At 36.0% G+C, this 24,728-nt stretch overlaps 1 protein-coding gene across 4 annotated transcripts in view; it reads right to left on the bottom strand.

Annotated features, from left to right (window-relative positions):
• Positions 1 to 12,274: 12,274 nt before the first annotated feature.
• LOC127425289 (MAP7 domain-containing protein 1-like) overlaps positions 12,275 to 24,728 on the bottom strand; it is a 71,897-nt gene continuing 59,443 nt past the window's right edge. For all 4 annotated transcript variants that reach the window (XM_051671059.1, XM_051671061.1, XM_051671060.1 and 1 more), the window contains 11 exons: positions 23,358 to 23,461; positions 22,894 to 23,024; positions 21,524 to 21,765; positions 19,902 to 20,184; positions 19,512 to 19,671; positions 15,759 to 15,863; positions 15,438 to 15,488; positions 15,290 to 15,338; positions 14,569 to 14,647; positions 14,139 to 14,368; positions 12,275 to 12,859 (listed from right to left, as the gene is read on the bottom strand). In XM_051671059.1, the coding sequence (XP_051527019.1) occupies positions 12,849 to 12,859; positions 14,139 to 14,368; positions 14,569 to 14,647; positions 15,290 to 15,338; positions 15,438 to 15,488; positions 15,759 to 15,863; positions 19,512 to 19,671; positions 19,902 to 20,184; positions 21,524 to 21,765; positions 22,894 to 23,024; positions 23,358 to 23,461 (1,445 nt within the window). In that variant the 3' untranslated portion in view covers positions 12,275 to 12,848. The remainder of the gene's footprint in view (positions 12,860 to 14,138; positions 14,369 to 14,568; positions 14,648 to 15,289; positions 15,339 to 15,437; positions 15,489 to 15,758; positions 15,864 to 19,511; positions 19,672 to 19,901; positions 20,185 to 21,523; positions 21,766 to 22,893; positions 23,025 to 23,357; positions 23,462 to 24,728) is intronic.

Genomic DNA, 24,728 nt, shown 5'->3' with positions numbered 1-24,728 from the left:
TCTTCTTTTTCCCATTTAGAAAAATCTTGGGTTTTTAGGGGTCCCCATATCTCACTGCCATACAGAGCAATTGGTTCAGTTATTGCTTTAAGGATTTGTAGCTAGGTTTTAATTGGAATTTCATATTGCATTGTATTTTTAAGCATGTAGAAGACCCTCATTGCTTTTGCTTTCATTTCATTCACAGCCAGATTTAAGTTTCCTGTTGAAACTTAGTTTTAGTCCCACAGAAGTGTATTCGTGGGTGTGTTGGAGGACTTGGTTTCCTGCTCTGAAGGTGCATTTATTTTCCCTACACCTGGATCTATTTTGAAAAATCATTATTTTTGTATTTGCTAGGTTAATTTTAAGAGCCCATGATTGACTGAATGTCTCTCTCTCTCTCTCTCTCTCTCTCTCTCTCTCTCTCTCTCTCTCTCTCTCTCTCTCTCAATTCAATTCAGTTAAAATGGCTTTATTGGTATGACTGTTAATATTACAATACTGCCAAAGCAGAGGTATGTAAAATAAATAAATAAATAAAATAAAGATAAAGCATTAATCAGTAGTTTAAGGACAGTTAAACAACACAGTGTTGACACGACATAAAACTGAAGATCAATAACATGTCTACATACTGTATACACATACAGTATATTCATACACATACATGTACTGAGGGTCACTGTGGTGAACAATTGGGTGATGCACTGGGGTAAAACACATAAAACATATTCACCCACTGTATCTCAGGCTGTGACACGTTAAAACGTATCTTGCAGCCAGTGCTGCTGTGTGTCCCTCTCCAAGTATTGTTTTGATTTTTTCTTGTTCAGTCATGGTTGTAAAGTTGTGTTCACTGAGCCTGTACTTACTCAGGATCTGTCTCTGCTTTGTATCTCTGGCAGTCAGGAGATACTCTTCCAATTCATAGTTTGATTTTAGAGTCCGATAGGATTGTAATTTGCTTTGTGTTTTAGTTTCTTGATCCCACTGTTCCAGATTGGTGATTTTAGTTTGTTTGATGATCTGATTTATTCTGATGTTTGGTTGAAAAGCAGTGCTGGTCTGAGGCTGGTTAGTGTGAAGGGCTTCTGTTGGATGTTTGTCCCATCTAGTGTAGTTCTGAGTGTATCCCATACCTCACTTCCATACAGTGTTATGGGCTGTATGACACTATCAAAGATTTTACACCAGATTGATGCTTTTCAAATGCTTTTCTGAAATCAACGAAGCATGCAGATATTTTCCCTTTTTTGATCTGGTTTACGTGTTTACTGATTAGGGTGTGTAGGGTGTAAATGTGGTCCGTAGTTCTATGATTTGGAAGGAAGCCAATCTGACTCTTGCTCAGGACACTGTGTTCGTTAAGGAAGTTTAGAATTCTATTATTTCAAATACTACTAAATAACTTCCCCAGATTACTGCTCACACAAATGCCTCTGAAATTATTAAGGTCCAATTTGTCTCCACTCTTGTGAATTGGGGTAATAAGTCCTTGGCTCCAGATACAAGTACAAGGTTGAATAATTTGAGCACAGCCGTCTACAGATCAGGTGTGCTGTGTTTCAGCATGTCACCTAGAATGTTGTCAGCACCACAAGATTTTTTGCATTTTTGGCTTTTACGGTTTTTAACCAATTCGTCATGTGTAATTGGAAAGTCAAGGGGATTTTGAATCTTTTTTATTGTGTTTTCATATATTTGTAGTTTTTGTTTGACCTGATTATAATTCTCATTTAGTTGTTTTGGTGGGATTTCTTTACATAAGTTTTCAAAATGTTTTTTCCAGATTTCTCCATTTTGTTGCTTTCTTGTGCTTAAATTATTCCACAAATCCCAAAACTGATTTTGATTTATTGATTGTTCAATTTCGTGTAAGCTTTTGGTGAGATGTTGTTGCTTTTTTACTCCAGCTCTTAAACTTTTACGTTTTGCAGTCTGTGTCAAACCACTTTTTTAGGAAGTTTTTCACCTTTCTTTTTCAACTCAGTTTTACAGGCTGCAAATTGAAATACATAGTTGATTTCATTTGTAGCCAAATTTACACCATCCTTGTTCATTTCAAAATGTGTATGTATAAATGTAGTGATTTGATTTTTCAGTTCTTCAGAATTGAGGGCCTGGATAAATTTGTCCATGCTGTCTGGAGTCCATCTGTATCTCTGCTGGACTTGATACATTTTACTGTTCTCCAGTCTACTTTGTTTTGCTATGTTGTGTCTTTTAATATATATGTTAGTTTGGTTATGGTCTGAGAGTGGAGTTTGCTGTCTGACAGTGAATGCACTGAAGGAGGAGGGGTCCATGTCATTGGTGGCATAGTCAACTACACTAGCTCCAAGACCTGAATAACACGTGAACCTCCCTAAGGAGTCCCTTCTGATCCTGCCATTAAGTATGTATAGACCTGAGGTTTGGCAGAGGTGCACTAATTCTGTACTATTTTTATTTACAATATGGTCGAGATTGTTCCGTACTGGGAGATGTTTTGTGAGGCTCAGGGGGCTCTGGCCAAATACATGTTTGTTTCACTTTGGGCCAATATTATCAGGTTCAGTTCCAGTTCTTGCATTAAATTCTCCACACAGCAGCACGTTTCCCTGGGCCTGGAAATGGCTAATCTCTGTGTGAATATTGTTCAGATATTCCTAATCATGGTAAGGGGATTCCGCTGGAGGAATGTAGATGGCACAGAGATATGTGTCAGTGGTAGAAATGCCAATTTCATTGTTTAGTTTTAACCAACAGTGGAATTTTCCAAGTGTAATAGTAGAAATGTGTTTGGCCAGATCCTCCCTGTACCACACCAAAATCCCTCCCGAGTCTCATCCATTTAACTGAGGGCACAATTATTTCATAGTAGCCTGAGGGACAGTGGGTAAGCACATCCTGTCGACACCAGGTTTCATTGAGAACAATAATGTCGACATCTTTGATATTTTTTACAAATTCTGGGTCTGTGCTTTTAAAGCCAAATGTCGAAGAATGAAGACCCTGAATGTTCCAACAACTTATAAGTAATGACACATTGATATTATTAAAGATATTTGGTAAGACAGAGAGAAAACATGTCAAATATATTGTACTGTACATGTAAATGCATGCATGGCAAACAATTTACATTAATGATTTTTTTCATTTTGCATTGTGTTTGTGTGTGAATAATTTCTTATGTTTGTAGCATCTCTTTAATGTGCCCTAGCTCACTGGTTGTCATGAGTGTAGGTGTGACAAGGGGCCAGGCCACAGCTTTAGCATAGCTCTGAGCCCTCTGCTGTGGGGGTCTCTCATGGTTTGTGGCAGTTTTTTGTTTCCTTTTCCTTGTGGGGGGTTGATGGCCAGCAGGTGGATGTGGAGCAGGTAAGTATGGGTTTACAGGTGTATAAGGAGCCTCAGGTAGGTGTGTTGGGGGGACTGGATGACACAAGGTGCTTGTCCAGCTGTTGTCTTTCCTCACCAGGGTCAAAGGGGCATATCTGGGCATGTAGGGGTGGATGGGCCGGTAGTGTCCTGGTGTCGTTGGAAAGGGGCTCAGTGATGTTGGATTGCAGCCCAGGGCAGCATCCTTTAGGTTCACCATCTTTGTGTAGGTGAAGTCCATCATAGAGGTGTTGGAGGCCGATGTAGTTGTGGTGGGCCAGGTGCACGTTGGGGAGCGTAGAAAATCCTCGTGAGTTTTCAGCATTGATGCTGTTGATGATATGAGGTGGTGTGTCACGCCTCGGCAGGAGTGTGGAGATCACAATACGGGTTTCTGGGAATTTTTTGCTGGTGATTTCTGCAACTTTCTTCACAGCATTGGCAGTACTGTTACGCAGTGAGTGAAGGTCATTAGTCCCAGTGTCAATAATCACACATGAGGAGTTTCCAGAGCAGTCTCTAAGGAGCTGGTGGGCGTGGCCTATTGTGCTGCATCATTTCACTGTAACTTTCTGATGTCGGAAGAGCTTCTGTGGGTCCAGGAACTTCCCATTAGAGTCCATCAGGAGGAAAACATCTGGATCAGGGTCAGATGGGTTACAGTGAAGAGGCTAGGGTGATGAGGCCTGTGTTTTCACAGGTGTCTGTGTGTTAGATGCAGACTGTGTGTCTGCGTATGTGTCATTTTTTGGGGTTGCAGGCATTGTAGTGCTGCAGTGAGGTGTACTATCTCTGGTATTCTCCTGTAGATCTCTTAGCTCTTAAAACTTTCTGGAGAGGTTTTTTTCTTTACTCTCTGTGTCCACCTTTAATTTGGCAGTCTGTGCACGGAGAGCGTGATTTTCTTTGAGAGCTGCTGTGAGTTCAGTGATGGAGGAGCTGCTCTCTTTCTTCAGCTGCTGGAGTTTATCTTTGAGGTGCTGAATGCAGATGTTTGTGTTGTGTGTCTGACAGTCTGTTTTGAGTGTGTTCTCTGAACTCAATAAAGTCCAGTTCCAGCAAGGCCAGACTGTCTCTCAGCTGACGCTCAGATGGTGAGGGTGGGGGGTTTTCTAGACTCTCCTCCTCAGATTCGGAGCAGTTTGCAGGGGTCTTGTCTCTCTCCTTTTCTACTCTGGCTTTCAGAATAGGAAAGAGTTCCTCAATTGAGTTCAGGCTTGCCTCATTGCCTTGCAGAAGAATGGTGCCTTTAGTGTAGTAAGTTATAGTGAGAATGGGGTTGTCTCTGTCCAGCATTTCATCTTCACACACAGTTAATCTCCCATCTCTGCCAATTCCTTCTTTAAAAACATGCTTAAATTCATCACAGATGGCTGATTTCCATGCAGTAATCAGTACAGTGTAAAAACTGTAATTCTTTTTATTCTTTTTCCATTCAGTTGAATGTAGTCAACGAATATCAGGATTGTCTTTCAGTGTTTACTCTTTGTGTTGTCTCCTTGCCTGCACACTTTTGCACTTCTCTGGGTAGATCACCTACCTGCACTCTGATTGGCCTTTAGTCGTCATGGTGATCACTCTGGGAACTGTACCAGAACTGCCAAAACTGTCTGTTTAGTATTTGGAGATCACTATTGTAGGATGATTTTTTTTAGTTGTAGTCCTTTTAATTAGTCCTTTAGTTTTTTGGAGGGAAAATGCAGGTAGCTCATGTAGTGATGGTCCAGTAGTCAGACGCTAATCCAGAGGTTTTTATCTTCTTTGTTGTCTAAATATATTTTTTCTAAGCAAAAAATCTGCCTTCCAAATTGTTATAATTTTACTCTCTGTCTCACATTTTTGGTTTAATCTTTGATAATTATTTAGGAGCTCATTCTTAGAGTGGCTGGTCTTCTTCTTCTCTCTCTCTCTCTCTCTCTCTCTCTCTCTCTCTCTCTCTCACACACACACACACACACACACACACACACACACACACACACACACGCACAATGATATAATAAATTAATTAACACTTATTAATTACATTTATTTAATGTATTTAATTGTTATTAATTTGTACATTTTTATTTGAATAAAAAAACATTTTTAGCATTCAAAGCCGTTTACTAAATAATAAATAAAAATAATAATAATAAATAAATAATAATAATAATAATAATTATTATTATTATTATTATTAATGTTTTAAAAACAATAGTATCATCAATTAATAATTAAAATAGAGTGTAGTTTTGGTGTAGAGTTTAACGTTCTCTTATTCTTTATTTATCGAAACTTGAAAGTTGAGAAAGACCAAAATATGTCTGTTAATGGAATTTTTAGCCTTATTCTTTTCTCTGAGCTACACTACTACACCAACATGTGGTAAAACAGACATGGCGCTTCCATTTCAGACACCTGTTGGAGACTTCTCAGAGTGACAGCTGTAATCACTGGCCATCGAGCCGCTTCAGAGAAATCTATCCAACACCAGGCAGTATTTCACAGAGAGGAAATACAACAGAGACTCAGCCTACATATGCCAATCTATAACCACCCTCAGACAGGTTTAAATAATACTACAGTTTCTCTAAGTCAGGGCCTATTTGCTTTCTGAAATAGTTGGCATTTTGGTTGCAAATCTTTGATAATGTTTGTAAAAATTATTTGGGTAGTCATACCATACACTGTAAACGTGTACATGTGTTTCCTGAGTCTCTTTCAGGAAGTTGCTTCTGAAGTCCTTATGTAATCCTTGCAACAAATTAACGACAATCAGACAGCAGTATGGACTGCAGCAGGACAGCAAAGGGAATATTTATTATTGGGGAGGATAATTTGGCTATATTTAATTACTGGGGGTAACTTTTTCCCAACTGTTTCCCAACTAGATCGAGTTAATAACAAATTTACATTTCAGTCACCAAGTATTGATTGTAATACATTTTTTAAACATGGTAAAACGTATTTGGCATGCAAAGCAGAATGTGTGTGTTGATGAAAAATGGAAGCAACATCAAGCTAAATAAATAAAAACAGCTGCAGATGATGTTTGGATCACTCAACATGTTTGGCAGACATGGGACAATGATAATCAGTACATAGATTCAGAATTTATAATGCTACATTTTATTTTAACATGATTGGCAGTGATTGGATGATGCTGGACATTATTTGAATAATAATTATTTATTCAGCTTTACAGAAAATCAGCTGTAATGTCTGTAACGTCTGAAAAACATGAATAACCAACACTCCTGGAAACATAATAAACTATTTGATGAAAAAATAGCTTGGTATTATTTAAAATTTCACAACTTAGTCCCACTGTTCACATATGTGGACATTAATTTTTAGGAAAACTATTTGCAACTTTTTTGCTTGTTTATTTGGTGCTACTAATTACAAATCGTCAGCAGTCAAGCGGGAGTCTCAGGAGGCTATGATACAGAAATTCTTTTAAATTATTAATTTTATACTTTATATAAAAAAAATTCTATGTGAAAAATTATTACCTTTAATAAATGTTTGAATAAAATCATTTTAAATAATAATGTTTTTTAACTGTTTATTTATTGAAATGAATATAAATATATAATTAAAAAATGAAATACTAAAATATTGTATTTTTAAATGTAATACGATTTAAATTATTATAATATATAATAAATAAATAAACAAATTCTATAATTCAATTAATAATGAATGATAATGTATATTAATAATAGAAAAACTAATTTAGTATTTATATATAAGGATCAATAACCTAATTGGTGCGACCTCTCTTTTCATTAGTAGCAAGTTGTTTACAATTTGTACTGTTTGCTGCATTTCAATCAACTTAGTTTTAAATGGTCTATTTTCACCCTTACATAATCTATATTTTGTCCAGTCCATTGGATCAGCACTGCACTATAAAGTTCTCACATCCTTGGCTCAGTTTACTACTGTCTATGACATCAGCTTATAAATAAAAGAATGGAATCTACAACTGTAACCATGGAAACCAGTCAATAGAATGTGAATGGAATCTGTAGACGGAATCTCTCCCAGTGTATTCTGGAAACATAAACATTCTAAAACCCAAAGGAAGATCTGCAGACTACAGAGGAAACTCATGAGTATAGATTTTATATATTGCTTTTGTCTGGAAATGATATTTCAAAGTGCAGCTGGAATCCAGGTATTAAAAATTAGATCAGATTCTGTATAAAACCAAATGTGTGATCGATACTATAGTGATATGTTGCATGACCACATTTAAATAAAGAGGTTGAAAACAAAACATCCAGCAACACACAAAGACATGCACACAAAATAGTGTTTATATGCAAATAAATGCACTAAAACACAAGAGGTGATGCATTTACTCACACCACACAAAAGACACTCACAGACACAGCTATTGAAAGAAACACTTATCAACAGCAACCAAAACAGCACCACAACAGACAAACAGTGAATTCCCTGTTGTCTTCACACCTTGCAGCAACTGATAGTACAGCTAGAGCCTGCGGCTTTATATTGTCCAGCTTGTGTGTCAAGGGGCCAGGGCCATCATGAAGGGGATACACTAAGGCCCTACATTGTATAAAAACTTTGTCTTGGGCTTCTTGAATTTTAGCGATGGCACTATATGACCTCCAAAAGTCTGAGAAGAATTATTCTCTTCCCAACTTCCAGTGGAAATTGTGCAATGCAAATCTTGTGAGATTAAATTTGCATATGTTTTCAATCCCAACAGCAACATTTAAATTTCATGAAGTTTTCTGATCTATGCAAGCACCACCTTTGAGCAATAAAATGTTGCTCAGGTTTATTCAAAACTAATGCAAACAGTTGAGTGCCGTGTCACTCATTAGAGTCCTGTCCTTTAGAATGGGATCCTGTTTGTACTTTTCATGCCAAATGAATTAAAACCGAACTGGCAGTGTCCACCTTGATCATAACTCACTTTGTGTCTGTGATCACCCGTCTAAAAATACAGAGATTGACATGACCAGTAGGTTGCTCCACTAAGGGCCAAGAATGTGTCGGTGGTGAAAAATTCTGACACGGTGAATATAAAGTGCACACTATTTAGTTCATATCATTAATCGTATAAGTCTGAAACAGAATGAATATGTACAAAGTGCACACTTGTTAGTGCATATCATAAATCAAGTTCGCAAAGGTTATGATACACGATGCATATGCAAAATGTATACTTACTAGTGCACATAATAAATCAAGTGTGCATAGCATACAGTAAGTCTGATACATGGTGAATCAGTAAGTGCACACTATTAAGCAAAAACATCATAAATGAAATAAGTCAGATGAAGGGTGAATATGTAAAGTGCACACTAGTTAGTATAATTTCATTAAATTTCATTTAATGAAAAATTCTGATGTCAGTGTGTTATGGTGAAACTTCGGATGATCACTGTCAGAGTTTGACCAGTCTGAAGCAAACCACAAGCTAAATATTACACAATTTAATGACAGCATGCTTTTCTATTTTTTTACATAACCATGCATGTACAGTCATCCACAGGAGGACAACAGCAAGGTTTGGGATGTTTATATACAGTAAAAACATACACTAACCTTTATTTATCATAAATAAAGTTTATACTATAGGTTTTGATGCAAGATGAATATGCAAAGTGTACATTTGTTAATGCACATCATAAATACTGTAACGTGTGCATAAGTCTGAAACAGGATGAATATGTAAAGTGGACACTTGATAGTGAATATCATAAATCAAGTTTGCATAGGTTATGATACACGATGCATATGCAAAATGTATACTAATTAGTACACAACATAAATCAAGTGTGCATAGCATACACTATATAGCATACACTATTTAGTGCACACACATAATAAATCAAGTGTGAACATCATAAATTAAATAAGTCTGATGCAGGATGAATATGTAAAGTGCACACTAGTTTAGTGCACATCATAAATCAAGTGTGCATAAGTCTGACACAGGGTGAACAGACTATGTGAAGTGCACACTAGTTTAGTGCACATCATAATGCACATAATAAATCTAGTGTACATAACTTAAGTCTTATAAAGTATGAATGCATAAAGTCTACATTAGTTAGTGCACATCATAAATCAAGTGTGCATAAGTCTGACACAGGGTGAACAGACTATGTAAAGTGCACACTAGTTTAGTGCACATCATAAATCAAGTATGCATAAGTCTGACACAAGGTGAATATGTAAGTGTACACTATTTAGTGCAGATACGTAATAAATCAAGCGTGAACATCATACATGAAATAAACTGGATGCAGTGTGAATATGTAAAGTGTACACTATTTAGTGCACATACATAATAAATCAAGCGTGAACATCATACATGAAATAAACTGGATGCAGTGTGAAAATGTAAAGTGTACATAAATTAAGTCTTATAAAGTATGAATGCATAAAGTCTACATTAGTAAGTGCACATCATAAATCAAGTGTGCATAAGTCTGACACAGGGTGAACAGACTACGTAAAGTGCACACTAGTTAGTGCACATCATAATTCAAGTGTGCATAAGTCTGACATGAGGTGAATATGTAAGTGTACACTATTTGGTGCACATCATATATCAAGCGTGCAACAGTGTGACACGGTGAATATAAAGTGCACACTATTTAGTTCATATCATTAATCGTATAAGTCTGAAAAAGAATGAATATGTACAAAGTGCACACTTGTTAGTGCATATCATAAATCAAGTTCGCAAAGGTTATGATACACGATGCATATGCAAAATGTATACTTACTAGTGCACATAATAAATCAAGTGTGCATAGCATACAGTAAGTCTGATACATGGTGAATCAGTAAGTGCACACTATTAAGCAAAAACATCATAAATGAAATAAGTCAGATGAAGGGTGAATATGTAAAGTGCACACTAGTTAGTATAATAATAAACTAAGTGTACATAACTTAAGTCTGATAAAGTGTGAATACATAAAGTGCATATTAGTAAGTGCACATCATAAATCAAGTGTGCATAAGTCTGACACAGGGTGAACAGGCTAGGTAAAGTGCACACTAGTTGATGCACATCAAAAACCAAGTGTGCAAAGGTCTGATAGAGGGTGGATACGTAAAGTGCACACTAGTTTGTGCTCATCATCAATCAAGTGTGCATAATTAGTGCAAATTATACATTAAATGTGCATAAATCTGAAACAAAGTGAAAATGTAAAGTGTACATGATTAATAATTGTGCGTAAGTTTGACACAAGGTGAATATGTAAGTGTACACTATTTAGTGCACATTCGTAATAAATCAAGCGTGAACATCATACATGAAATAAATTGGATGCAGTGTGAATATGTAAAGTGCACATCATAATGCACATAATAAATCTAGTGTACGTAACTTAAGTCTAATAAAGTATGAATTCATAAAGTCTACATTAGTTAGTGCACATCATAAATCAAGTGTGCATAAGTCTGACAAAAGGTGAATATGTAAGTGCACACTATTTAGTGCACATATGTAATAAATCAAGCGTGAACATCATACATGAAATAAACTGGATGCAGTGTGAATATGTAAGTGTACACTATTTAGTGCACATACATAATAAATCAAGCGTGAACATCATACATGAAATAAACTGGATGCAGTGTGAATATGTAAAGTGTACACTATTAAGTGCACATAAATAATAAATCAAGCGTGGACATCATACATGAAATAAACTGGATGCAGTGTGAATATGTAAAGTGTACATAACTTAAGTCTTATAAAGTATGAATGCATAAAGTCTACATTAGTTAGTGCACATCATAAATCAAGTGTGCATAAGTCTGAAACAAGGTGAATATGTAAGTGTACACTATTTGGTGCACATCATAAATCAAGCGTGCAAAAGTGTGACACAGGGTGAATATAAAGTGCACACTAGTTAGTTCACATCATTAATCATGTATAAGTCTGAAACAGAATGAATATGTACAAAGTGCACACTTGTTAGTGCATATCATAAATCAAGTTCGCAAAGGTTATGATACACGATGCATATGCAAAATGTATACTTACTAGTGCACATAATAAATCAAGTGTGCATAGCATACAGTAAGTCTGATACATGGTGAATCAGTAAGTGCACACTATTAAGCGTAAACATCAAAAATGAAATAAGTCGGATGAAGGGTGAATATGTAAAGTGCACACTAGTTAGTATAATAATAAATTAAGTGTACATAACTTAAGTCTGATAAAGTGTGAATACATAAAGGGCATATTAGTAAGTGCACATCATAAATCAAGTGTGCATAAGACTGACACAGGGTGAACAGGCTAGGTAAAGTGCACACTAGTTGATGCACATCAAAAACCAAGTGTGCAAAGGTCTGATAGAGGGTGGATACGTAAAGTGCACACTAGTTTGTGCTCATCATCAATCAAGTGTGCATAATTAGTGCAAATTACACATTAAGTGTGCATAAATCTGAAACAAAGTGAAAATGTAAAGTGTACATGATTAATAATTGTGCGTAAGTTTGATACAAGGTGAATACGTAATGTGTACATTATTTTGAGTAAATCATAAATCAAGGTTAAACACGTAGAAGTGCACACTAGTTAGTGCACATCATAAATTAAGTCTGCATTATTCTGACACAGGGTGAATATGTATAAAGTCCACTTCAGTTAGTGCACATCATAAATTCAATATGCATAAATCTGACACAGGGTGAATATGTAAAGTGCACACTAGTTAGTGCACATCAAAACAAATCAAGTGTGCATAAGACTGAAACAGGGTAAATACACAAAGAGCTCATCATAAATCAAATGTGCATAAATGCATGGATGCAATTTGATTTTTGTATAAGAGCTTCTCTTGTACGTTTGACTTTTGAAAGATTGTGCTGCCCTCTACTGGCTGCAATTGAGCCGTTAATCACATCATAACATACACAAACCAAACCCTTTCATAACTTTATTCCACAGGTTTGTCATAGTCAGGAAAATATACATTAACATACAGAATATTGCCCTCCTTTGATGCTCCACACATTAAATAACGCAATAATTCAAGACACACATTTTTGTCTCCTTAAAAGAACAGTTACAATACATCATAACAACAACAACAATAATAATTCTTATCATAATGATAGCCAAACATTGTGTATTGCCATGATTAATTTCCTTCCTAAAGGTCATTATATAGTGACTCTATTAAGGTGCACCATATAGGCGAATCGGCAGGTGACTTTTTAAAAGAAACTCAACAATGTTGCATCATGACACAGTGAAATAGACAGAGACTTTTTGCAAACTTTTTATATGTATATAAGTGTTTTTTTTTTTTAAGGTTCTCCTCCCTTTCTTTCAGTTCCTCAAAGTGCTTCCTCAGAAATTGGCGCTTTCTGTCTTGCAGTGTTTGTAAAGTTAAAGCAGTCTATCTGTTGGTTTGGCACACATCACGGGTGGAAGCAGTTGCTCTCTCGAGCGCTATAAGCGTAAGGCTTTTCTTCTCTTTCAGAGGGATCTGCACTCACAGAACCTCTGCAGTGGAAGGAAGATAGAAAAAAGCATGTAAACAAATATAATTTTGCTGTTATGATAAGTAATCATTCATTAATACACTCTAGATCATATCATCTCGCACATTTTAACTTGGATAATTTTTCATAAACATTAGTGGTGAGGAATTTGATTAACCCCAGAGACTCGAGTCTTTAGAATATATTCACCATAATGATTTGTTCAGATTAGTTCATTGATGCATTGAGCGACCATTTCTGAGAATGAGAACGATTCATAGATTCATTCAAAACACTAAGCCGTTTACGACAAAAATAATGGAAGTGAATGAGAACAATTCGTTCACGTAAATGATTCGCCACTGATAATTTTCACATGCAAATGAGCTTTACGGCAAACTTGCGGCAAATTGTCCAATGTTGCCAAAGGTTTGCCGGAGGTTCACCTATTGGCGAAGAGCTGCAAACTTCTGGCAAACATTTGCAGCGAAACAAAAGCTCATTTGCATGTGAAAATAACCAGTGGCAAATTTACGGCAAGTTTGATGCTAGTTTAGATTTTTTTGTGAGGGCGACTGGAAAAAATGGAAGTGAGCAAAAACGATTCGTTCATTTAAAGATTCATTCAAAACAGTCATTCACAACCAAAACATTTTTTTTAATTTTTTTTTATTCACAACCAAAACAATGAAAGTGAACGAGAATGACTTGTTCACTTAAAAGATTCGTTCAAAACACTGAGTCGTTTATGACCGAAACAATGAAAATGAACAAGACACTTTTCGTTCACTTAAAAGATTCATCTAAAAACTTAGTCAGTTATGAACAAAACAATGGAAGTGAACTAGAGCTATTTGTTCACTTAAAAGATTTGTTCAAAACACTGAGTGGTTCACGAACTAAACATTGGAATTAAACAAAGAACAATTAGTTCACTTAAAAGATTCATAAAAAATAAATAAATAAATAAATAATTCAAACCAAAGAATGGAAGTGAACAAGAACGATTCTATACTTAAAAGATTTGTTTAAAACAATAAACATTAACAAAAGGAACACCACTAATTAATTTCTGTGCAATTTAGCCTTTTCTTAAACTTTAGTTGAATATTTTTAACAGCAATATACAATGGCCCCAAAAAGGTTTTTTGAACACTTTAGCCACACTTAAAATTTTTGAATGTCATTGCAATATACAGCATAACTGTATTTTCAAAGTAACAGTATTTTAAGTATATAACTGGGCGCCTTTTTACGCTTATATTGTAATTAGTCATGCTATTAATTAAATACAATAATACCTGCCACATGTTGAGGTTTAATAGGCCCCGTCTTCATCACAAAGGGTTCCCCTCCCTCAAAGGCAATGATTGGGTCAACAGGTTGACCCTGCCCACTGCTACTGCCACTGTGATTGGACAGCTTGATGATTTCCTCAAAATCTGCCGTCTCTCCATTGGAGGACAGTCCATTCTGATGCTTGCTGGGCTGGACGCCATTAATTACTGGGGTCGAATCCCAACTCACAGGGCTGAAAACGAAACATAAAATAAAACACAAATATGGGATCTACAGTTCTTATTTACAACAAAACACAATTGTCATTGCTTGATCTATAGTCTGTTTTTAGCAACAAGTACAACAGTGTTTAACAAGACTCTAATTACACTGATGGACAGTAAAAATATAAAATATATGTATTTGAAAATTATAGCTATGCAACTTGTTTACCTTGTTTTCATATCTCCCTGTGATTGGTTTAAATTTGCCGCACCACTATGGAGAGTTTTTGAAGGATTTTTCTGGATTACTGAAAGGCAGTAAAATAACACCATTTTATTTTAGTGAACAAACTCTCCTCAAGATTTACAGGTATGTAAGACGACTTATTAAATTATTAAAAGAGATAAGAAATATTATTCATTGGGGCCTGGGTAGCTCAGTGAGTACTGATGCTGACTACCACCACTGGAGTCATGAGTTTGAATCCAGGGTGTGCTGAGTGACTCCAGCCAGGTCTCCTAAGCAACCAAATTGGCCCGGTTGCTAGGGAGGTTAGAGTCACATGGGGTAACCTCCTCGTGGTCGCAATTAGTGGTTCTCGCTCTCAATGTGGTACGTGGTAAGTTGTGCATGGATTGCGGAGAGTAGCATGAGCCTCCACATGCTGTGAGTCTCCGCGGTGTCGTGCACAACGAGCCACGTGATAAGATGCGCGGATCGACGGTCTCAGAAGCAGAGGCAACTGAGACTTGTCCTCCGCCACCCGGATTGAGGTGAGTAACCACGCCACCACGAGGACCTGCTAAGTAGTGGGAATTGGGCATGCCAAATTGGGAGAAAAGGGGATCAAAATAAAAAAAAAGAGTTATTATTCAAAAGCAATACCACATGCACAATACTACACAATACATTAAAGATCTAAAAGTGTATAATCACAGTCAATATTTACCACTGTCAGAGATTTTTCCATTCACTTGCGCTGGAGACTTCACGTCTTTCTGCAAAGAAACACATAATAAAGTTTACTTTCCTGCTCGTCTGTGTTTGTATGTGCATGTGAGATTAATTTATACTCAATTAAAAACCATGGATCCCACCTGTCCTCCTGCGTCACTCTTACGAGTCCTTTTCATGATTTCCTCTAGACGCTACAGAGGTAAACACAGACACTTTAGTCACACTCATCTACCTCATCTAGGGTCATTTTATTGTATTTTTATGTAGCAATGAAAACAGTAAAAATTAGATTTTTCTTTTAAATAAAGGAGTGTCCAATGAATTTATTTTCTTGTGATTAATATTATACACACACACACACACACACACACACACACACACACACACACACACACACACACACACAGAGATAAAATAAGAATTTTTTCTATCAGTAAAAATTCACTTTCAACTCATTTTACCTTCTTTCTCTCCAGGCGCTCTTGTTCTTCTTTCTGGAAGTGTTTCTCTCTCTCTATCCTCTGTTTCTCTGCTTCTTCTCTGGCTTTAGACTCGGCCTCTTCTCTCTGCAAGAAACACATGAAATTACATCACCTAAAAATGCATTAAACAACAAAGATAAATAAGCCATATGGCACCTTTAATCAAGTCCATTTGTTTTTTATCTGCACGGCTCACACAGGTACACTGGGCACATGTTTATTACTTCTAATTTATTATACTTATAAATGTATTAAAATGAAAAAATAATGCAATTTATCAAATTACACGATTTAACCTTGTGCGACCCCGCGTGCACAGGCTTGGGACATTTTGGCTTTGCTATACTCAAAGCATAATTTCATTTCATTTAAACAGACTGGTCTCAGTTCAGAAGACTGTGCTGTCAGTAAAGGGTTAAACTTTCAAAGCATGGCGTCATGTGACAAAACAACATGGCGCTGACCACAGCAGAGTTTGTCTTTGGGAGAAACGCCAACAAAACTACATCTGGTAAGAACAATAATTACGTTTTTACATTGAAACCTGTTTGAGTCAAAAGATTAGAGTCTCTAGTTTCCTCCGATATGCCATTTTTAAAATTTGAGTGATTTATCACGAAACGCCACACTGATAAACACAATGTACACTAATGTGTACAACAGCACAATGTTTAATTAAAAATCCTATATTTACTCTGCATTTTCACATTGAGAAAAAACTTTTTTTCAGAGGTTTTATATGGAGTTAGGATGAACATATGGTTCATTTCGAACTGCTCTGAAGCCAGTGCAGACAGACAGCACACTGGAGGTTAAGTCATTCACTAAATAGGGAGCAAGGGAGCATCATGTAGCTCTTTATGCAGATAAGTGCATTCAAACCAAACTTCCGGTCAAAAGTTCAGTTTCAGGCTTCAGATGATGTTTGGATCACTCAACATGTTTGGCAGACATGGGACAATGATAATCAGTACATAGATTCAGAATTTATAATGTATCATTTTATTTTAACATGATTGGCAGTGATTGGATGATGCTGGACATTACTTGTATCAGAATTAATTATGCTAATTTCTGATTGGTAAAATGCTTCAGTACTGACTATCAATGGTTTGTTTGACAGCGCAAAGACAGAACATTGAGGGTTTATTGCCAAAGTAGAAAAAAAAACATTGTAACATATACGTCAAATCAAGTCAAATAATTTTAATTTTATAGTCTTTTTTTATTTGTGCTTTTCACAGTACACATTGTTCCAAAGCAGCTTTACAGAAAATCAGCTGTGATGTCTGTAACGTCTAAAATCATGAGTAACCAAAACTCCGGTTAACATTTTGCAATATGACTTTCTATAGCTTGGTATTATTTAAAATTACACAACTTAGTCCCGCTGACAAAAAGGGAAATTGAAAATGCACACAGCAATCACGCTCGGATCTCAGAAGGTAAACGTTGCTTGCATTGGGGCTGAAACATTTCAAAACCGAAGCCCGATGCATCACAAATCTAATGCCAATGTTGTCATACCAGAAAAATGACTTATTATTAAGCTCTTGACAGACAAAAACAAATTAAAGTGGACAGTTTTACTATGTTATACTCCAATAAAATAAGTAGTGATTTCAATTAAATACCCCGCCACAAGGTGGAAGCAGAGAGCAATATTTCTTCTGCATAGGAACGGTTGTGATGTAATTGATCTAAATGATATCCTTTAAATTCGTTATATTCTTCATATAAGTTCAGACTAGACCAAGTATCTTTCAAAGGTTTACAAGAATATGGATTATGTAGAATCACAAAGAGAAACACAAATTCATAAAGTGAATAGCAAATAACCATCTTAATCTCATAGGCTCAAATCCAGATGCTGCATCAATTTAATCTGCTTATGTATATCTGTATAGTGTCTGATCCTGTGACAGTTTAAATCTTGAGAAAATCCTTTTTGATGCTTCACAGACACCACACATGTTCTTTGTACTGCATGTCCAGAGAGCCATTATCAAATCAAACCGCACTTCACAGCCACAGATAGAACATAGGCTACACGTCACATGGGCTCTGCGTGCATTGACACAGTCCTGTTACTCTAGTGCTACTGTGAAGGGCAGCGACTGAATGTTGCTCGGGTGCTTATGGGACGTCCTCTCTTGTGCACAGATCTGAACGGCAGCTCATAAACTGCAGGGACTCTTAACTGAGGCTGTCATTAACAACCCTTTTTTTGCATGCACCTCGGTCACTTTGATGCTTTGAATTCAAATTTAAAGTTAAATTGGTAACACTTTACAATAAGGTTCTATTTGTTCACATTAGTTAATGCATTAGGTATCATGAAGTTACAATTAACAATATTTTTAACAACTTTCATTAATCTTGGTTAATGTTGATTTTTCAAAATGTATACAACTTTTACTGTAAAATGCATTAGTAAATGATGAAATTGTACATTATTATTGTATTGTATATTTTATTATTATACATTATTTGTTATCATATTCTTGTTAATATTATATTATTATTGATTACAATTATTAAAATAATGCTTTATCATTAAATTATGTTATTTTATGTATAATAATTATATATAATAATATATTATAATTACAAATAATAATAATCATTATTATGTGTATTAATATATTATTATTTATAATTATATATAATAATATATTATAATTACAAGTAATAAGAATCATTATTATTATATTTATTAATATATTATTATTTATGATAATTATATATATAATATATTATAATTACAAATAATAATAATAATAATAATATTTATTAATATATTATTATTTATGATAATTATATATAATAATATATTATAATTACAAATAATAATAATCATTATTATATTTATTAATATATTATTATTTATGATAATTATATATATAATAATATATTATAATTACAAATAATAATAATAATAATAATAATAATCATTATTATTATTATTATATTTATTAATATATTATTATTTATGATAATTACATATAATAATATATTATAATTACAAATAATAATAATCATGATTATAATATTTATGAATATATTATTATTTATGATAATTATATATAATAATTTATTATAATTACAAATAATAATAATAATTATTATTATATTTATTAATAGATTATTATTTACAGTAATTATAAATAATAATATATTATAATTACAAATAATAATAATTATTATTATATTTATTAATATATTATTATTTATTATCAAATTATTTAGAAATTTTAAAATGTATTGTTAGTTTATTGTTAGTTCATGTTAACTATAGAGTTAACTGATGTTAACATATACAACCTTATTGCAAAGTATTACCGTAAAGGTCTGTTGTGAAAACTATGTAAATGTATGATTTGAGTAAATCTGGAGAATTCACATTATTCAATTAAAATATTCCTATAATGAACAGTTAGGAAAAAACTTGCCACAAAAATATCATTAAAATAATGCACATAAAGCCATTAATGTTAGTAATAGACTAATATATTGTACAATATTTTAACATTTTTAGAAAATCTACCGACAGTCGTAATTCATAAATACTATTTATTTTAGTATACATTGTTCAAAATAATTTAATTGTAATGTTATATTGTTTAATTTAATTTAATTACTGCTAAATGGTATAATTAAATGCTGTCCCAGGCAGCTGAGCTACATAAATAAGTCATAAATGGACTCTATTACCCATCATGCTCTGCTCACCTGTCTCTGGAGGCGCAGGTTTTCCTCCTGTTCTGCTATTGCTCTCTCCTGTGCCTCTCTCTCCTCCTGCAGACGCTGCTGCTCTGCCATGAAGCACGCCTCCTCTTCCCTGCGTTTCCTCTCCTCCTCCTCGCGTCTGGCATGCTCCTCACGAAGTGCTCTGAATGAAGACAAGACAGTATTAGCGTTTACAGTCTAGATATTTATGGCCAAACAATAGTTCTCAACCTCAGACTGTGCAACTACGGACTGTGTGACCAAAATCTATCCATTTCACAATTTCGGTATTGTTGTTTTTAGATATACCAGACCCTGAACGTCATATAAAAAGCTTGTCCAGGCTGGCAGATCAGCTTAAACCAGTTAAGACCAGCAAACAAATCAACTGACCTGCTCCTCTGCTCCAGTTCTCGTTTCTCTTGTTCCTCTTTTTCTCTCTGCTCGCGGGCTTGACGTCTCTTCTCCGCCAGCACCCTGGCCGCCTCTTCAGGGTCATTGGTCCCAGCTGTCGGCTTGGCAGCCAGAGGGCCGGGCTCTGGAGAGAGAGATCTAGAAGGTGTGGAGGCCACATTGACCACCTCTGGAGTCTGAGGAGCTGCTGTGATTGGTGGAGAGACAGTCGGGGGCATGGCCGGAGCAGAGGAGACAGTAATGTCGGGAATATTGGGTATAGCTAAACCAAAAAAATGAGAAAAGTTTGTGAAACATAGCAAAAGAGTACAAATATTTCAGACTAAAGGAACAAGAGCTTGCGTTTCAAACAGCACATACATTTCTTCAATAAATTATAAAATAAACTCCCTTAAAACACACTTCTCACTTTTCTTACTAGAAACATTTCAGTCAAGTGTTTTTTTTTTTTTTTACATGGTTTTCTGGAATAATTTATTCTGATTGGTCAGTTGCAGCATTCTGTGGTCAAATATGTTTGTATAATGACTGCTGAACGGTATAATTAACCGTCGTCCCAGGCAACCGATGTTCTACATAAATTAGTCATAAAACACACTTTTCACTTGTCTTACTAGTTAGTAAATACTATATATATTTTTTTTATGCACTTTGTATTTAAAAAAAAATTATAATTATTTGGAATGGCCAATTCCCAATGTACACACTAAGTCCTCGTGATGGCATAGTGACTCACCTCAGTCCGGGTGGCAGAGGACGGATCCCAGCTGCCTCCGCGTCTGAGACCGTCTACTCACACATCTTATCACTTGGCTTGCCGGGCACGCCACCGCAGAGGCACAGCGCGTGTGGAGGCTTCACACCACCCACTGCGGCAACCACGCCCAACTCACCACGCACCCCACCGAGAGCAAACCACCTTATAGCGATCACAAGGAGGTTACCCCGTGTGACTCTACCCTCCCTAGCAACCAGGCCAATTTGGTTGCTTAGGAGACCCGGCTGGAGTCGCTCAGCACGCCCTGGGATTCAAACCAGCAAACTCCAGGGGTGGTAGCCAGCGTCTTTACCATTAAGCTACCCAGGTCCCACGCTTTGTATTATTTGACAGAATTACCAGTTTAAATGACACACAATAAAAATGATCACAAATTACATTTACATTGATAAATAAATAAATAAATATATATTGAGATGGTTTATTCTTATTTAACTCTTTGTTTAGACTGTGTAATAATGGCTTTACATATTTGAAGATTTAAAGTCTGGATCTGGGAAAATAAAATAAACTATATATAAAAGGCATTTGCAAAGTAGCAAAAATAAATGATGAAGTTATGGTCAGAAGTTTCCAAGACAGTTTTAATGTGATGTTTATTTACTAAAAATAAGTTGAAATCTGTTCATTTTAATAAAAATTCACCCCTAAGACTTAAAAGCACCTGAAATTAAAGAAACACCCTTATATTAAAAGCCATAAATCTCTACCACGTGCATTTGAAAACCAATTAGCTGTCACACAGATTTATCAGATGACAAAAGCCACTCTCAAGAGCTCAAGGAAGTATCTTTTCTTCGGTCATCATGACGATCACACTCACCCTTTGTCTCCTTGGGAGGGTCAGCCTGACTGGGCTCCTTCTTTGTTTCCAGAGCGACAGCAACGACGGCGGGTTGCTGCACGCGGGCGGGAGTCTGAGCTCGTTTAGGTCGGGTCTTGGTGCCAGGAGGGGTCCGGCCTGAAGACGAGGTGGCTCTGGAAGACACTGCAGGGTTGGGGGAGAGGGGACGACTTCTGGGGGTCGCAGGTGATGACGGTCTGTTTTTAGCTTTAACATTTGGGCTGAGAAGACAATTGAGAACATATTACAATCTGGACCAAAAACAAACTGCCTAACACTTATTTCCTAACCAGGTACATTCTGATTGAGCGACAAACGATAAATCTCATCCATGGTAATCATTGTTTACTTAGAGACATGCTATGAGCGACAAGTCATTTTGTCGGTCACTTGGTTTCTATTTTTGTCATATTGTCCTGGGTAGCCCTGCCCACAATGAAATCTCATTGGTACAAATCACTGCTAACAAACTAGATTTTTAATAGGGCCATCTATTTTACAAGTTAATATAGTGCAATTAATTATATACAAATTATAAAAAAAATGATCTGAATTTATATAGTATATATATATTATTTTTTATCCCCTTTTTCTCCCCAATTTGGAATGCCCGTTTCCGACTGCTTACTAGGTCCTCGTGGTGGCGCGGTTACTCACTTCAATCCGGGTGGTGGAGGACAAGTCTCAGTTGCCTCCGCTTCTGAGATAGTCAATCCACACATCTTATCACATGGTTCGCTGTGCATGACACCGTGGAGACCCACAGCATGTGGAGGCTCATGCTACTCTCCACGATCCACACACAACTTACCACGTGCCCCACTGAGAGCGAGAACCACTAATTGCGACCACGAGGAGGTTACCCCCATGTGACTCTACCCTCCCTAGCAACTGGGCCAATTTGGTTGCTTAGGAGACCTGGCTCGGGGTGGGGTCTCTGCACATCAATTGATTAATTTGCACATCATGTAATTAATTCAATCAAAAATGTTAATTGATTGACAGCTCCAATTCTTTACTTTTCTAAAGAAAATGTGGTGCCCAAGCAACCATCAATACCTCGATGCTAGGGTGTGTTTCCCAGGGCATTTCTAGGTGGTTGCTATGGTGTTTTGGGTGGTTGATAGGGCATTATAAGGCAGTTGTCAGGGTGTTCTGGGTGGTTGCTTCCTGGCGCAAGTCAAAAGAGCCCACTCCCATGTCTCTGTTAGATTCAGGTCTCTTCTTCAATGCAAGTCTATGGGAACTGTTTTGTTGTCCGTCTGATAGCTTAGAAAAGTAATAGCACACCTCTCCTCACTCACCAAGCTACACAAGTTTGTGTGCGTGTGTGTGTGCATGTGTATTACCTGGCTGCTGTTTTTGTTCTGGTGATGGTCTGGGACAGTCTCTTCTTCTCTACTTTCTCTTTAGACAGAGCGTTCTTCTCCTTTTCATTTTCTCGTTCCTTGTCTTTCTTTTCTTTCTTCTTCTTCTCAAACTAAATGAAAAGAAAGTAGTTAATTAGTTTTAGAGCGTCATATGATGAATTTGGAGTTTGATGTATTATTTAGACATACATTAGTGTTCACAACGCAAAGTTGGTGGAGATTCACTAATCATAGCAGAGGTCTTAAAGGTACAGTAGCAAAAACAGCTTGTTTAACTGATTACGTCAGAGAGAGGGTCTGCTTTTGGTGCATGAATATAATTAGTATTTTGAGCATTTTTCACATTAAAAGCTCTGATTAATTTCTAATAGTTTTAAAGTTAATAGTTCATTGTTTTGAGTGTGTTGTTGTGTTACTGGACGTGTTTGTGTGGTGGTATTTACCGGTGTAGAGTTGCGTCTGTGTTGGCGCTGTGTGATGTCAGGTGTGCTGGCAGAGACTCTCCAACGTTCAGTGTTGTGCTGGTGAGGATGATGATTGGAGCAGCCTGTCAGAGAGACACAGACGCAGAGTGTGAACACTGATCTGAGATCAGACACTGAGATGAAAAGAGACATTACTTTATATAACTCTCTTATTCAGTTATTTAATCTCAAAACTATGCACTCACTGAGCACTTCATTAGAAACACTATGGTCCTAATAAAATGCCCGACGTGGTCTTCTGCTATTGTAGTCCATCCGCCTCAAGGTTCAACATGTTGTGCATTCTGCGATGCTATTGTGCTCACTACAAATGTACAGAGTGGTTATCTGAGTTACCATAGCCTCTCTGTCAGCTTGAACCAGTCTGGCCATTCTCCGTCGACCTCTCTCATCAACAAGGCGTTTCCATACCCAGAACTGCCGCTCACTGGATGTTTTTTGTTTTTGACACCATTCGGAGTAAATTCTAGAGACTGTTGTGTGTGAAAATCCCAGGAGATCAGCAGTTACGGAAATACTCAAACCAGCCCGTCTGGCACCAACAATCATGCCACGGTCAAAAATCACTGAGTTCACATTTTTTCCCCATTCTGATGGTTGATGTGAACATTAACTGAAGCTCCTGACCCGTATCTGCATGATTTTATGCACTGCACTGCTGCCACATGATTGGCTGATTAGATAATCGCATGAATATGTAGGTGTACAGGTGTACCTAATAAAGTGCTCAATGAGTGTATACTGGTCTGAGATCAGACAGAGATAAAAAAATATATATAAAAATTATTTAAGACTTCGTATGAAATTTTAGATAAACAATTACGTCAGTATAAAAATAAAAACACTAAAAGCAATGCAAATCATTTTCTTAGTCAGTACTTTTGTCTTTCGAGTAAAAATATCTCAAAATCCTTAAAACGATACATTTACTTCAGAAGCAAAATTACAAGATTTTAGTGTTGTTTTCAGAGAAATCTAACAGAATTAATTGAGGTTTATGCTTAAAACAAAAAATCTAAATTTGCCAGTTGTCAGTGGGGTAAGAAAAATACACTTAATCAAAAGAGAATAACAGGTAATTTTTTTCATACTCCATTGGTAGGGAGCTTTTTCTTTTTTTTAAGCATAAACCGCTGTAAATTTTGCTAAATTTCTCTGAAACAAGACGAATAGCATGTCATTTTACTTGTCAAGTAAATGTATCTTGTTTTAAGGATTTTGTATTATTTTTACTGGAAAACAAGACAAAAATACTGAGTAATAAAATGTTTTTTGCAGTGCTCAGAGAAGAAATGTATATAAAAATACAAAAACAGTGATTTGAAAAAA

This window comes from Myxocyprinus asiaticus, chromosome 34, assembly GCF_019703515.2.
Source record: "Myxocyprinus asiaticus isolate MX2 ecotype Aquarium Trade chromosome 34, UBuf_Myxa_2, whole genome shotgun sequence".
NCBI classification, from domain to species: Eukaryota; Metazoa; Chordata; class Actinopteri; order Cypriniformes; family Catostomidae; genus Myxocyprinus; species Myxocyprinus asiaticus.
The sequence above is the reverse complement of the archived record's forward strand: the minus strand, read 5'-3'. Positions and strand labels throughout refer to the sequence as shown.